Source organism: Cavia porcellus, unplaced genomic scaffold (assembly GCF_034190915.1).
Source record: "Cavia porcellus strain 051 isolate PalLab524CR breed Dunkin Hartley unplaced genomic scaffold, mCavPor4.1 scaffold_1, whole genome shotgun sequence".
Lineage (NCBI taxonomy): Eukaryota > Metazoa > Chordata > Mammalia > Rodentia > Caviidae > Cavia > Cavia porcellus.
Genome location: NW_026947484.1, coordinates 27,707,696 through 27,724,385, shown reverse-complemented (window position 1 = coordinate 27,724,385; position 16,690 = coordinate 27,707,696). Strand labels below are relative to the sequence as shown.

General features: G+C 34.9%; 2 protein-coding genes across 10 annotated transcripts in view; one reads left to right on the top strand and one right to left on the bottom strand.

The window, feature by feature from the left end:
* Positions 1-16,690, bottom strand: part of Ap4s1 (adaptor related protein complex 4 subunit sigma 1) — a 96,470-nt gene that overhangs the window by 3,684 nt on the left and 76,096 nt on the right. The window lies entirely within an intron of this gene.
* Positions 1-16,690, top strand: part of Hectd1 (HECT domain E3 ubiquitin protein ligase 1) — a 96,280-nt gene that overhangs the window by 55,202 nt on the left and 24,388 nt on the right. For 6 of the 9 annotated variants that reach the window (XM_063260417.1, XM_063260351.1, XM_063260138.1 and 3 more), the window contains 9 exons: positions 235-329; positions 2,969-3,074; positions 5,403-5,537; positions 6,443-6,582; positions 7,231-7,554; positions 8,598-8,764; positions 8,852-9,028; positions 12,763-13,599; positions 14,227-14,448. In XM_063260417.1, the coding sequence (XP_063116487.1) occupies positions 235-329; positions 2,969-3,074; positions 5,403-5,537; positions 6,443-6,582; positions 7,231-7,554; positions 8,598-8,764; positions 8,852-9,028; positions 12,763-13,599; positions 14,227-14,448 (2,203 nt within the window). The remainder of the gene's footprint in view (positions 1-234; positions 330-2,968; positions 3,075-5,402; positions 5,538-6,442; positions 6,583-7,230; positions 7,555-8,597; positions 8,765-8,851; positions 9,029-12,762; positions 13,600-14,226; positions 14,449-16,690) is intronic. The other 3 variants (XM_063260240.1, XM_063260474.1, XM_063260182.1) reach the window with 1 other exon arrangement.

Genomic DNA, 16,690 nt, shown 5'->3' with positions numbered 1-16,690 from the left:
TTTAGCCAGCACTATTACTGACTACTTAATTATATCAAGAAGGAGAAATATCTGTATGTAAGGCAAAGACCTACTAGCTATACAGTAAAAAAGAATTTTTATCTAAAGATTAGATGATTAATGTTTTACTCAAATGGATAACTTTTGATAAGATATTAATATTATATTGATAATTTAAAATAATGTCTCATTAGTTTTTGATAAATTTTTGTTCTTTGTACTATTTTCCTTTAGAGCATGGATTTGGATTTGAAGCAAGATTGTAGTCAACTGGTAGAAAGAATAAATGTTTTCAAAACAGCCTTTAGTGAAAATGAAGATGATGAAAGGTAAAATCCAGAGGCTGGCAGTATATATACCTCAATGGTATAGATCAGTTTGGGCAAACCTATGGCATGTGTACTGCATCAAACTGTTTGTGTGATTGAAATCTCTAAAAGATTTGTCATTACTGGTATAGATAATGTACTTAGTATGTACAAGACCCTGGGATTGACCTCCAGCACCAAAACTAAAAAAAACCCTAAGTTGAAAAATGATGTTTATAATATTTAAATAGTTGGTGTACATTTTTAATACAGTGTCTTATCAGTACAAAAGACATTCTTAAAAAGGCAGCTTGTATATAAATATATAAGGAAAAATATTTTCTTAATAGAATAAAAGAAAATTTATTTAAATTACAAATCTTATAGGAATATAACTGATTACTTAAAGTACAGCACAAACCCGGTAGGGTGGCAGACTCCTGTAATCCCAGCACTGGAGAGGCTAAAGCAGGAGGATCATTGTGAGTTCAAGACCAGCCTGGGGCTGGGGATTTAGCTCAGCAATATAAGCGCCGGCCTGGCAAATGAGAGGTCATGAGTTTGATCCTTGGTACCAAAAAAAAAAAAAGAAAAAGAAAAAGGTCAGCCTGGGCTACAAAGTGAGCTCAAGACCAGCCTTAACTGCTGTATAGTGAGACCCTCTCAAAAAGAAAAAAAAAAAAAAAAAAGATTAAGATACAGGTGAAAATTCGAACACTGAGTAAATATTTGATGTTACTATTACATAGCATTCTTTTTTTATTTTGTAGAGATACTTAGAATATTTCTGGATGATATGATAGGCTGTCTTTTTCTTCAAGATATATGGAAAGGAGATAACTGGAGTATGGATAGAAATAGATTGGCTGCCAAATTTAAAGACCCAATCCAAAAATGGGCATCTGAAATGAATAGACACTTCTTAGATGAAGAAGTAGAGACAGCAAATAAATAATGTGGAAAAATGTTCATCATCACTAGTCATTCCAGCTAATTAATGCTAAGATTCCATCTTAGAAAGAATGGCTAACATCAAGAAATCAACAACAAATGTTGGCAGGATTGTGGGGGGGAAAGGAACCCCTCTCTATTCTTGGTGGGAGCATACACTGGTACAGCCACTACAGAAATCAGTGTGGAGTTTCTGGAAAAAACTAGCACTAGGGCCAAGGATATATCTCAGGGGCACTGTGCCTACCTGACAAGCACAGTGTCATGAGTTCAATTCCTGGTCCGTGTCTCCCCCACCCCGCCCCAGTAATTAGAACTACAGGTTCCATTTGATCCAGCTATTTCTGTTCTTGGTATCTTTCTGAAAGAATTAACTATTATACCACAGTGATACATGCACACCCATGTATATAGCAGCACAGTTTGTAATAGCTAATTCTTGGAAATAGCCAAAAAGCATATCAACTGATGAATGGATAAAGCTATGTAGTTTTCTTTTTTAACATGATGTGGTACTACTCTGCCATAAAGAATAAAAAACTTGAGACATTTCTGGCTAAGTGCATGTACCTTGAGACCCTAAGTGAACTAAATCATGCACACATGTTTAAATACCACATCGTTTCTGTGGTATGAGAAACCAAAAGTGTAAATAAGAACCAAAATGTAAAATAGATTGAGAAATGGAAAGAAATATGCAGATGAGGAGAACAAGGAATGAAATGAAAATGAATGAAAAAGAATAGAAGAAAAAATGGAAACAAAACTTGTAAATGAGGGGAACAAGATTTGAGGGGAGGTGAAGGGAAGAAGCAGCAGCAAGATCTATCAGATAACAGGTACAGATTCCTTATGCATGTTACCATATATTTCTACAGTGCACTAACAAAAGAAAAATAAATAGATTGGCTGTTAGTAGTAAATTGGGTCATGGATCAGTGAGGATGTATTTTATATACTATTTTGCTACATTTAAATTTTTTTTTTTTTTTGTCTTTTTCCTTTTTATCGGTACCAGGGATTGAAGTCACGACCACACACTTGAAAGGCCGGTGCTTATGCCGCTGAGCTAAACCCCCAGCCCAAATTTTTCTAAATTTTTACTAGTACAAGAAATATGTTATAGCGTCTTAGTTCTTTATATTTGCCCTCTCTCTCCATTTAGCTACTTTTGAATGTGATTGAAGCTAATAACTATTTTTATAGATTTCAATTAACGTTCTAATAAGTATGTAAATCTTTATGGATATTGAATTGTTACTGGGAAGAGGATTAAAAAGATATAATGAAGATTCATAAAAAAGGAGATTAAAATATTTATGTTCTTGGTCCAAATTTTCAAATTATTTTCCATAAATAGTATATCAATTTATGCTGTCTTACTGTGTGAGAAAGAATCTTATGTCTTTCCAAGAAGTATTTTCATTTTTATAACTTTAGTATTTTATATTCTTTTAGTGTAATAGAGTTAAGAAAATTACTTCTACATCTGCTTTCAATGCAATTGATAATTTTATTAGAAAAATGCAATATTCTTAAATGAAGAAAATTGAGTTTTGCGCCTGTTTCTATTTAGAAGTACTCTAATACTGAATCAAACTTCACTTCATACTTGTGAAAGCAGGGGACTAGATTAGATTGGTTGCAGTAGTTTCTGCATGAGCATTTGTGTAGAGAGTAAGCTCTTAGCATTTATTTTCTCTTCACAGTCGACCAGCAGTTGCATTAATTCGAAAATTAATAGCTGTACTAGAGTCGATCGAACGCCTACCTCTCCATTTGTATGATACACCTGGATCCACGTATAACCTCCAGGTAACCATGCAAAAGGTAGTAGTCAGCGTAGCTGAATGCGTCTAGGAACAGTGCTGGTTTTCTTAAGAACAAATTTGCTTAATCTTTAAGATTTTAGATTAAATACCATTTTATCAGTCCTTTTAATGAATCTTGTCTTGAATGTTGTATTAGCATTTGAATCTTTTTTTTAAATGAAATAACTGTAGAATAAATTATATTTATTCATTTAGGAATATTGTAAATAAGTTACATTTTATAGATCATAAATGAAAAAATACTTTATCAGTAGGAAGCACAAATAAAAGAGTTGGTCTAGAATTTTGAGTTGAGTTTTGTCTTAATTTGTGTGGGCCACTATAACAAAATACCTTAGAGTAAGTAATTTATAAACAGTAGTAATTGAATGGTCACTGTTCTGAAGGCTGGAGAGTCCCTGAGCACCAGCAGATTTGGTGTCTGGTGAAAGCCTCTTCTTAACTGTGTGTTCTCACTGCACAAATTCTTGAAGTCTCTACTTTCGTGACCTGATTACTTCCCAAAAGCCCTGCCTACTTTCCCAAAAATCCCACTGCACTGAATATTGCATTTTAATATATCAATTTGGGCCTGGTGAGGGTAAGAGACCATACAGACCATAGCAAGTTCCTTTTTTATGTGTGCTAAATATGCAAAAATATTTGAAGCATAGTTGCTTTCATGTCTGTCATTGATTAGAGCCATATCGTGCAAACTTTTGCTATTTATATTGATCACATGGTTTCATGGCCTGTTCCTTCTGTTGTCTCTCTTCTTTCTTTCTGTCTCTCTCATCCTGAATAGATGATCATTTTTTTACCGATTTTTTTTTGTTAGTATGCAGGCTCTAGATGTGAACAAATAAAATAATACTAATGCTAATACCCTTCCCAGATTTTTACCATATCTTCTGTGGGTTGGTTTAGTTTTTCGTTGCAGGTACTTTTTTTTTTTTTTTTTTGGTCTTTTTCCTTTTTATCAGTACCAGGGATCAAACTCACGACTGCCTGCTTGCAAGGCAGGCGCTTATGCCACTGAGCTAAACCTCCAGCCCCAACAGGTCCTTTTTTTAAAATGGTACGTTTAATTTCTCTAAAATACAACCTTTAAGAAGTGACTGGGGATTTATATTTTCCCAAGCATTAGACAGCGCAAAACAAACAATACTTGGCATGTCCCTGAAAACCTGGTAGGGTTGCCAGATGCTCTGGATTTCAGCACTAGTGAATTTTTCTGCAGAGTTCAAGTGTACTTGGTATACTCGAGATGTATAAATATTCAAAGTTGTAAAGTAATACTTTGTGTTTTGTTTAGACAGATTAATAGAAGCATATGACTGTGTATGGTCTATCCTTTTGTAGGCTTTAGTAATTGAAACTAGGAAAATAGGCTTAAAGACTGAAAATTCACCTGCTTATGTAGTCGTAAGAGCACCTACATCTTTTGTACACACTTTCTATTTTAGGAAATTGTGCAAGATCCTAAGACAGGGAGGCCAGCAATGTACTTGTTGATAATTTTGCAGTTTACAGTGCTACCAAAATGCACATATGAATATTTAATATTGTTTCTGTAGGAATCAGTTAAGATTTATACAGAAACAAAGCCAACAGAAATTGTTATTTCCATACTTACTGCTTACTAAAGTGTATTAGATTAAAAATTATCTTACATTTCAAAAAGTTTGTTAACCTTATATCACGTGTAAAGGAATAGCTGCTTAGCTATTTTTAGAAACTTACCTATAGGGCTGGGGATTTAGCTCAGCAGCATAAGCACCTGCCTGGCAAGTGTGAGGTCATGAGTTCGATCCCTGGTACTACCAAAAAAAAAAAAAAAGAAAGAAAGAAAAGAAAAGAAAAAAAAACTTACCTAGAAAATGAATTTTAATTTAGTGATTTAATATTTTTGTTAAAATGTTTTATAATTTTTAAAACTACAGTGGTACCTTGGTTTACAAATTTAATTTGTTTTATGATTTGAGGGAAGATGGCTGCAGTTGTGTTCATGTGGGGAAGATGGCTGTGGGCATATTTGTCACCTAATGCAGAGTTTGCTAACCGAATTGTTTGTAAACAGAAGCATCATAAACTGAGGTACTACTATATGTATTTGAAGTCACTTAGAAATCTTAGTTAACTTTTTTTCTTAATAGGTACTATCAATTATTCAGTGGTCCTTTTTATAAAAAACATAATAGAAAACAGATACTCATTTTCCCATTATGGTTATACCTTACAAATCTCAGTTGTTGTGATCGTTACTGTCGTTTTTATAATTCTAAGAAAAAAACAAGATATTTTCTAAAGAATTTTAATCATTTTTATATAGATACTTACAAGAAGATTACGATTTCGATTGGAACGTGCACCTGGGGAAACTGCCTTGATAGATCGGACTGGCAGAATGTTGAAGATGGAACCCTTAGCAACAGTGGAATCTCTGGAACAGTATCTCTTGAAAATGGTGAGCTTCTTTCTAACAAAGCATGGTGAAATAGCTATTCTCTGCTGCGGTTTAACTGTTTAGAAGTTTAGGGCGTGTGTATCCAGAATATGATAATATAGTTGTTGTAGTTATTTTATTTTATGTTTGAGACTGGGTCTCACTGTGAGGTGCAGGCTGGCCTTCAACTTGCTTATAAGTCTCAGGCAGGCCTTAAAATCACAGAGCTCCTCCTGCCTCAAGTGCTGGGATTGTAGCTGTGTGCCACCACACCTGGTTAAGAAAATAATCTTATATACTAATGTACTATATAAGCGCCTTCAGGCTGGGGATTTAGCTCAGTGTTTCAAGCACTTGCCTGGTAAGGTCAAGGCCGTGAGTTCAAGCCCCGATTTAAAAATTAAAAAAAAATTGAGTATACTGTATAAGTGCCTTCTATGTAATGATCTTTATTATAGTTTTTTATAATGTTGATATAGTACCCAAAACATTCATACCAGGCAAGTATGATGGTACAAACCAGGAGGCTGAGGCAGCAAAATCACTGCCAGTTACAGGTTAGCCTGGAGTACATAGCAAGATCCTGTCTCAAAAAGCTGGGAAAGAAGAAAATACCTTCATGTCATAAAATAATATCAAGCAGATATTTACACATGTGTACACTGCTTGCTGTTTGTCATACCAAGTGGGTTGCTTCCTGTATCCCTCAGGGAAAGATACTGAGATGCACAGCCAGTTACTATAATGCCAAAGTACAAATCTTCAGTAGAAAAGTATGGGATAGGTCCTCTGAACCCAGGCTTATGCCTTTAAATGAGCATTTGTTGTCACAGAACTATTGACTTTAAAGAGAGAGGAAAGAAGTGGTTACATTTGAAAATAGTAATATAAAAGTGAATATCTTTACTGTTTTGTTCTTGGTTTAGGTAGCAAAACAGTGGTATGATTTTGACCGATCTTCGTTTGTTTTTGTTCGAAAATTAAGAGAAGGCCAGAATTTTATATTTCGGCATCAGCATGATTTTGATGAAAATGGAATCATTTATTGGATTGGGACAAATGCAAAGTAAGTCATTCTGCTTAACCTGGTGTTAATAATAGTGTTAATTCTTTTCAACTGGAAAAGAATTCTAGGTGTATAATTATCTTGGTTACTTTTCTCTTGTTGCTGAGACAAAAAAACCTGACACCCAAAATGAAGGAAAGATTTATTTAGCTTATAGTTTTTGAACATTTCAGTTCATACTTCGCTGGCTCCAAGGCAGGGTGGAATGGTTGAGGGTCAGCTGTTCATGCTGACTGGCAGATACCAAAGACGAGCAAAAGGAAAAAGCACACCTCTTCCTTCCCTCATGCTGTATGCTGACTGTCTGCTTCTGGGCAGGTGCAGCACTCACACCACCAATCCCAGCTGTAGACAACTAACCAATCACAATCATTAGACTCAGCTGGATTTGAAAGCTCCTACCACCATCACATGAAGCTTTGGGGGACATCCAAACACAAACCATAATTATAATAAAATTATTAGCAATTCCTTGAATATCCTGCAGTTATTTTGTCTTATCTGTGGAAAGATTATTCAAATTCCTTTCTGTAAATGGGGGAAGTGTTTGACATGCTAATTGTGGAAATTTAAGTCAGTATAATTTTATATTTGTGACCAAATGCAATTATTTTAAAATTATTTCTATTTTTCTTTATTTTTTCATAGAACTGCATATGAATGGGTAAATCCTGCTGCTTATGGACTTGTAGTAGTGACATCCTCAGAAGGCAGAAATCTACCTTATGGTCGTTTGGAAGACATACTAAGTCGAGATAATTCAGCTTTAAATTGTCATAGCAATGATGATAAGAATGCCTGGTTTGCCATAGATCTGGGTCTCTGGGTAATACCGTCTGCATATACCCTTCGTCATGCTCGAGGTTATGGAAGGTCTGCACTAAGAAATTGGGTTTTCCAGGTATCCAAAGATGGACAGAACTGGACTTCTTTATATACCCATGTTGATGACTGCAGTCTCAATGAACCAGGGTTAGTTGAGGAGTCTTTGCAAATTGGAAAGCTCAGTAAAGAGCTTAGTTTATTTTTATAATTATATAACGTATAAAAGTCTCTTCTTTGTGAAACACCAAAATAAGATTTTCTTTATAAAAACAAGTCATTTGATCTCACGTTTAGGTTAAATATGAATAGAAAGCTAGAGTGTGTGGACATCTGTATGTGTGTGTATACAAGTGTGTGTGTGTGTGTGTGTGTGTGTGTGTGTATAGCATACAAAGAGAAACGGAATTAGCTTTTTATAAACTTTCCATATTATCACATAATACATACGAATGTTCAACAGATTAATGATGGCTGGTGCTAGCTACAGAACTGTGGCTACTTGGAATTTTATTTTTATGTGTCTCCCCCATTTTGTGTATTGGTCATATACAAACATCTATATATCTATAGTTTTTTTTGTTTTGTGTGTGCTCTTTTTTCTGTGCTGAGATTCAAACCTAGAGTCTCATACATGTTATGCAAGCCTTTTATCCACAAGTGATATCTCTACCCTAGATTGTGTATTATTTTATCATATTTATGAAAGAATCATTATTCTAAGTTTTAATACTATGACAAATTTCAAGGGGTAGAGTGTAGAGTTCAGTTGCTTTTTGTATTTTATACGTATTTTGAAGGAAGAGTCTTACTGTTAGGATTAATAGGTGATATTTTCAATTTTCTTAAACTGTAATGTGAAAAATTTTAATACATAAAACTGGCCGTGTATGGTCTTGCATGTCTGTAACCTCAGCACTGTGGAGACTGTGCCACTATTACTGGGCTATATTTCACTTTTACATTTCTTACTTTTGTTGTCCATTGATTTCTCTTTTTTTTATCAGTACCGGGGATCGAACTCACCACCACCTGCTTACAAGGCAGGTGCTTATGCCACTGAGCTAAATCCCCAGCCCCTTTGATTTCTTGATTCTTACAACAAAAAAGTTCTCAATTTTGTAAGAAATATTATCATCTTGAACATACTGTTCATCTGTTTTAAAACATGGTTTCCTCTAACATATCTACAGGTCAACTGCAACTTGGCCTCTTGATCCACCGAAGGATGAAAAACAAGGGTGGCGACATGTGAGAATTAAGCAGATGGGCAAGAATGCTAGTGGACAGACACACTACCTCTCACTTTCTGGATTTGAACTTTATGGCACTGTAAATGGAGTATGTGAAGATCAGCTAGGTAATGAGAGGAAGTTTTTCTAACTTTATGCCAATTATATTTATAAAAAGTGATTTGGTGTCTTTATCTTGAATTATTATCTTCCAGGGAAAGCAGCTAAGGAAGCAGAAGCTAATCTTAGAAGACAGAGACGTCTAGTTCGCTCTCAGGTTCTGAAGTACATGGTTCCTGGAGCTCGTGTTATCAGAGGCCTAGATTGGAAATGGCGAGACCAGGACGGCAGCCCACAGGGAGAAGGCACTGTCACGGGAGAACTACATAATGGTGCGTAGGTGCTTACCACTTGTGATGTGGAATCCAAGAATTTAAATCATGAAATGTCTTTTCTGTTGTTATCTTGGGATAATTTATAAATTGTGTAACATATCAGAACTATATAGAACAACTGATTAACAACTTTTTTTTTTGAGACAGAGTTTTGCTTGGTATGCAGGCAAGCCTTGAATTCACTATGTATCCCCGGCTGACTTCAAACATGTGGTGATCTTCCTGCCTCAGCCTCCCCGAGTGCTGTATTATAGGTGTACACTATCATACCTAGCTCTGGAAAGAATTAATTTAGAAATAAGGGAAATTTTAAGTTTTGACTAAAATGTTATTGCTGATATTTGTAAGTGATCATTGAGTTAGTATAAGTTGAATATATTGAAGACTTTTTTCTTTGTTTATTATTTTCAAGTTTCTTTTGAGCTTGATTTTAATATATCGAACTTTTTCTTGTTCATCTCAAAGAATCAGAAATAATTTTTTTACTGTATCAAAGTTATGTAGAGGACCTTTTAGTAGATTATAATTATTTCTGTGTTTCAGTCTATAAGCTTTTTTGGAGGAGTTTAATTTTTCATCTTTAGTAAGGCTTACTATGTAAATCAAAGTTATATTTATCTTTTGATGCTTACAGATTTTAAGGACGTTATTACCATTTAATAGGTTGCTATTAACTTCCAAAGCAACTGTACTCATTTTTTTATAACTGTGAGTTGATTTATCATGAAATAATTTGCCTAAACAATGGTGAGCTCATTCTACGTTAAAAAACAAACTATTCTCAACTTACACTGGGATGAGTTTTTCCATCTCAAAATTCAACCAAAATAAAATACAAAATTTAATGATGCTTTCATTTTTATATGTATGTGTAACTTTATAAGGTTTTATAAGACTAGAGGGTGGAGAAAGAGGAAAAGGTGGCATTGAACTATTACATGTATATGTACCAGTTCTATATCGTGAATGCAGTCATTATGTGCTGCGAACTTGCACAAATAAAAGTTTAAGAACTTGAAAAAAATCATAATAGAAGTGGTAGTGCTTAGAATAGCTAACATTTAATTTCATAATATATTCATGTTTTATATGATAAAGGCATTTATTTAAAGAAATCCTTTTTTGCCTTTAAGATTCTGTTCCTTGAATTTCCACAGTACCTGATGCATTACTGTAGCATCAAATTCTAATTACAAATTGTTGCAAATCACTATAATCAAAGCAGGTTTATATGCTGGGTGTGAGGGAGGGTGCACCCCTAAAATCCCAGGACTTGGGAGGCTGAGTCAAGAGGTTTGTCATGAGTTTGAGGCCAACCTTGGCTGTAGTTAGTTCAAGGTCAGCCTCAGTTGTCTCAAACAAAGCAGGTTAAAGATCTGGCAAAATTTATGACTACGAGTTCAGATGACAGTAGTATCAATTCAACTCAGAAATTTAAAATAATATTTTAATACTTAAATTCATAGTCTGTCTCGCCCTCATTGTTTTAGCCTTGAGGCAAGTAACTTCATGAGAGGAGGGTAGTTTGGGTCATGTTAATGCTTTTCATCTTTCTCGGGAAGGAGTCATTTGGGAGGGCAACTGCAAGAAAATATAATTCAAGAAAGCTTGTTTTTACTGATCATACAAAAGTAGAGATTGAGTTTTGGCTTACAACCTTTGTGTCAGAGAGCTTTCTTAGGTTTTTTTTTTTGTCTTTTTCCTTTTTATCGGTACCAGGGATTGAACTCACGACTGCCTGCTTGCAAGGCAAGCGCTTATGCCTCAGAGCTAAATCTCCAGCCCCCAAGCTTTCTTAGTTTTAAAAGTTGAACCAACCATTTTTTTAATGGTTAGTCTTTACTATTCTTTATATGTATGCTTTTGGCATAGGTTTTTTTTTTTTAAACACTTAATTGTATGTATGTACCCATTTTTAGTTACATCAGAGGTTTTAGATACCAGTATAAGCAATGTTCTCAACCTTAGTGATTGAAATTCTTAAATATTTTTCTACATTATATCATTTTCTTCCACATTATATAATCCAGTCTGTGTATTGATAGAATATGTTTATTCCATAAATATTTAATGTCTATTATGTAAAGCTACTTTGTTAAACTTCACATATTCAGTGATCAAGAAAAAGTATGAGCCCTTGTATTTTTAGTAAAACAAAGATAAAATGATACATTTTGTTAAGTGCTGTGAAGTTATCAGTATATTTTTAGACCACCTATTATAATGCAAAACTCATTTTTTATTTAGGATGGGGCTATGCTTTTGAACTTTTCCTTTGTTCATACTTCACTGTGTAGCAGGAGAGATAGTTACATGTTGGTTCTTCAGAGTTTATTTCAGCAAACAGAATAATTTGAAGCAAGTGATCTCATCTCAGCTACTTTTGGAGATTTGGGGCAGTCACTTTTCCTTTCAAAGAACTCATTTGCAAATAATCCCCACAGGTGATTCATATTACTTACACCCCTGTGAGCTTCATCATAAACATATGAACCTGGTGTATGGGTGGTTGGACGGCTGGGTATGTTGGTGGGTGTATATGCTGCAGCTCACACTGTGTGGGTGTGTGGGTAAAGTATGTTTAAACTTTATAAAAACTTGTTAAAAAACTTGTTATACTTTAAGAAAATGTTTTAATGAGGTATGTTTTTCTCTCCAATAGTTTATAACACTAAAGATTATAAAATTTCTAGTAATTTTCTTTGTAGTAGTTTATTTCTTTGCTATTAGAATTTTGGAATTTTGTTTTTTACTTTCTTTAAAAAGACTATCATTTTCCAAGTATGAGTACATATAGATTAAATATCACTATGGTCATTAGTTCTTTACATATTAATAGTTTTCGCATATTGATTCTAATAAAAGAGCTCAGCATGCTTTATAAATTTCATTTTGAAAATTTTCTGTTTATTCAGATTTATTGAACTTACTTATAAGAGAATCAAGTAACCACTGAACTTTGAGAACACAACCGAAATGCTAACTTAGTGTTTAATTTGAGCTAGTAACCTGATACATGAATATTTTATCTGTTATTTTAGAGGGGTTAGCTTAACCTTAGAAATTGATGGTATGGGGCTGGGAATTTAGCTCAGCAGCATAAGCACCTGCCTTACAAGCAGGTGGTCGTGAGTTCGATGCCTGGTACTGATAAAAAGGAAAAAGACAAAAAAAAAGAAAGGAAAGAGAGAAAAAGAAATTGATGGTATGCCAGCACTTTTTTTTCCTAGAAAATAATTTGACCACAGTCATGTTTAGTAATTTAAATTTTTTTTCATTTACTGGATGAAGTTACAGTATCATAACATTTGTATCAGTCTTTAAACATTTTTTAAAATTCTTCCATTTAAAATATAATACAATAGATATAAACGTGACCCTTACATTATTTTTAAATATCACTAATATTTGGCAATTCAGAAATAAGGGAAATAAAAAAAGGAAAAATTTCAAAGGTTTCCCGGAAATGTATGCAGCACATCTTTCTTTTTCTAAGTATCTTTGTCACGAGAGTTAATAGCTTCAGATAGCTAGTAATTGTATATCATCAAATAACATTTCAATTGATTAGCATCCAAAAATTTACATTCTAGTTAACAAACTTTAAATAACTGTAGAAATTCAGAGAAGTTCAACACTGATGGAAATGCTGATCCCATCTTGTGGAGCTACTGTCTGACACGCTCCTATCTGCTTTCTGCTGGGTCTCACAAACTCCTGTCCCTTTCCAGGCTGGATTGATGTCACCTGGGATGCTGGTGGCTCAAACTCTTACCGTATGGGCGCAGAAGGAAAATTTGACCTCAAGCTTGCACCAGGGTACGACCCTGATACAGTGGCATCACCCAAACCTGTTTCATCCACTGTTTCAGGCACAACGCAGTCATGGAGCAGCTTGGTGAAAAACAACTGTCCAGACAAGACATCTGCTGCTGCAGGCTCCTCAAGTAGAAAAGGAAGCAGCAGTTCTGTGTGTAGCGTGGCCAGTAGCAGCGACATCAGCTTGGGTTCGACCAAAACGGAACGGAGATCAGAAATTGTAATGGAACACAGTATAGTTTCAGGAGCTGATGTCCATGAACCAATTGTTGTTCTTTCATCTGCTGAAAACGTCCCTCAAACAGAAATAGGGTCATCTTCCAGTGCAAGCACCAGCACCTTAACAGCGGAGACGGGAAGTGAAAACGCTGAAAGGAAGCTAGGTCCTGATAGTTCTGTTCGTACTCCTGGCGAGTCTAGCGCAATATCTATGGGAATTGTTAGTGTTAGCTCTCCTGATGTTAGTTCAGTGTCTGAATTAACTAATAAAGAAGCAGCTTCACAACGACCCCTTAGCTCTTCAGCAAGTAACAGACTCTCAGTGAGTTCTTTGTTGGCTGCTGGGGCCCCTATGAGCTCTAGTGCAAGTGTACCTAACCTGTCCTCAAGAGAAACATCTAGCTTGGAGAGTTTTGTAAGGAGAGTGGCAAACATAGCACGGACTAATGCCACGAACAACATGAATCTAAGTCGAAGCAGCAGTGATAACAACACTAATACTTTGGGGAGAAATGTGATGAGCACAGCAAGTAAGTGAGCTTTTCCTTCTGGAACCGAATGCTTTTTCTACTCTGAGGGATGCACTGTTGCTCAGTGTGTTCTGCCTTGATCTTTAACTCGATTGTTAACCATGTTTAAGGACAATTACATCAAATTTAATGATTCAAAAATATAAAGTTAAGCTCTATAGAATCATAATATTTTAAAAATTGCGATCAGCTATGAAAGTTCTTGTTGTAAGAGGATAAAACAGTGACATACCTGCTTTTCTTTCTTTTATGATAAATGGTTAAGGAAAGTTGCATGAAGAAATACATAAATCTTAAATATTGAAACCAATGCTTCACCCTGGTTACAGCTTTTATTTAGCTTCTAAATTAAATTTAATTCTAATTTAAGCTACTAATGTGTCAACGTAGTTCCCTTAGAAAATGTATTGGGAATTATTTTCATTCAGTTAGGCTTAATATTTTGAAAATAATAGTGCTTTGAAAACAAGTATTTTTAGTTGGATTTCACTTGGGTTCCCAAAGTTGTTGCTTTTCAATCTTTCCATTATAGTACTTGGTGATCTCTCTTAAATATATAAATCTTAATTTTCCTAAGGTTCGTATTATCTTACTATTTACATTGATTTGCTTGACTTTTATCTTTAGCTTCCCCTCTTATGGGTGCTCAGAGTTTCCCTAATTTGACCACACCTGGTACCACATCAACAGTGACCATGTCAACATCCAGTGTTACTAGCAGCAGCAATGCAGCTACAGCCACAACTGTTTTATCCGTTGGTCAGTCTTTAAGTAACACTTTAACTACCAGCCTCACATCAACCTCCAGTGAGAGCGACACAGGACAGGAAGCAGAGTATTCCTTATATGGTAAGTTATAGTTTAAAATAAGTATATTTAAATATTGACAAGATGGTGTTTTATGATGTTTTTCTTCTGAGGTATTTTTAATTTATGGTTAAAAAATTTTTCTCTTCTCTCATAAATATGAAATCTTCCTTTGAGATGAAAAAAATTGATATGAGAGACTTAAAAATTATGAGCAAGGGTATGACAGAGCATTCTTATTTTGGTACTTAGGAGGCTGAGGCAGGAGGTTCACCTTGAGTTCAAGGCCAGCCTGAACTACACAGACCCTGTCCCCCCAAATAAATAATTATGATTATAAAAAAATCAAATACGTAGGAAATTTCAATGTCATCTTTTTTTTCCTTGTGTCACTAATGAAAGGAGTTTTTGGTGAGAAGAGGGGGTGAGACAGGATTTCAATATATAGTGCAGGCCAGCCTTGAACTTGCTTATGTAACCAGGCTTGCCTCAAACTCATGGTGAGTCTTGGTGCTAGGATTATAGGCATGTGCTAGCACTAATGAAGTTTTAATGAAGAACATAGTAACAAAGATATTTGAGGGCCAGGAATATAGCTCTCAGTGGCACAGCGCTTTCCTAGCACACCGTGAGATAATGAATTTGACCCCTGATACAAATAAAGAAAGAAAGAAAAGAAAGAAAGGATATTTGATACCTTTATGAAGTGAAGAGTCATAGATTAGTAAACTTTGTAAGCATACACTATTGTGGTCTTTTGGAAGTAATTCCCTTGTTAGGTAACACTTGAAATTTTCAAATTAATTAAATTTTGGGGCTGGGGATTTAGCTCAGTGGCTCAAGCACTTGCCTGGTAAGCGCAAGGTTGTGAGTTCAATCCCTAGTACCTAAAATAAATAAATTTTGCTTAGAAAGTTTTATAGTTCATAACCATAGCTTCCATATGTAAACAGAGTTATTATTTGATTCAGTTAAAATGTTTGTCTGGGGCTAGGGTTTTAGCTCAGCGGCATAGTGCCTGCCTTGCAAGTGTGTGGTCACTGCGAGTTCGATCCCCAGTACCAATAAAAAAGAAAAAGACCAAAAAAAGTTTGTCTTATTTGAAAAATAATTCTTTGCCTCTTTTGGTGTAGGCAAGTTCTGTCACCAAGCCGCATTCTAAGCCCAAAGTAATACTTTTTACAGGAAATACAAAAAATAATTAAATCTACAACAACTGCCTTAAAAATCTGATGCTGCGTACCATTTGATGTGTTTTTTTTTAAACAAAAAAGGTTATATCCTTTTAACCAGCCATTTTTACTTAGTAGATTTAAAAAATACTTTCATATTATTGGAATAGGTTTTGGCAACATTTGAAACAGCTGCCAAATATTTCACTGTCTGTATAGTTACTGTTGAATAAATTTTCTGTTTTGTATATGTAAGTTATATTTTTTAATTTCCTGTAAATATTATTATGAATGTGCATTGTAGAATTGTATCTTTATAATTTTCCTAAGGATAAATTCCTAAATTTCCTTTCAAAAGATTGTACCCTTCGTTCTAATTTCAGTACCCTTTTCCACACATCCCTGATCACATTGGCTATTCCTACTTGTTCATTTGTGGTTTTGTTGTTGTTGTTTTTGGTGGTTCCATGGACCAACCCAGTACCACCTTACACATCCTAGATGAGCAGACTTCTACTGAGTTGTATCCCCAGGCCTCTTTTCTTTTGATATGTTTTTCTTTTTTTGTCCTTTGTGACAGGGTTTCATTAGGCAGTTCATGCTGGCTTTGATTTCACTTTGTAGCCCACGCTGGTCTGGAACTCAAAGCTATCTTCCTGTCTCAGCCTTCCATGGGCTGGGGTTATAGGAATATTCCACCACACCTGGCCCCCTCTATTCTTTTTTTGAAAATTATTTTTGGTACTTTTATTTGGTTTTGAGACAGGGTCTCACTGTGCAATTCAGGCTGACCTAGAGCTCTCTATGTAGCCCAGACTGGTCTCGAACTCCCAGCGATTTTTGTGGCTCAGCCTCCCCACATCCAGCTTATTTTTGGTAATTTTTATTTATTTATTTATTTATTTAAATTTTTTTTTTTTTGTCTTTTTCGTTTTTATTGGTACCAGGGATCGAACTCACGACAGCCTGCTTGCAAGGCAGGCGCTTACGCCACTGAGCTAAATCCCCAGCCCCTATTTTTGGTAATTTTAAAGATAAGAAAGTTTATATGGAGATATATTTTAAGCACATTGTATGAATATCTCACTTAATCTTTTTTTTTTTCTTTTTCT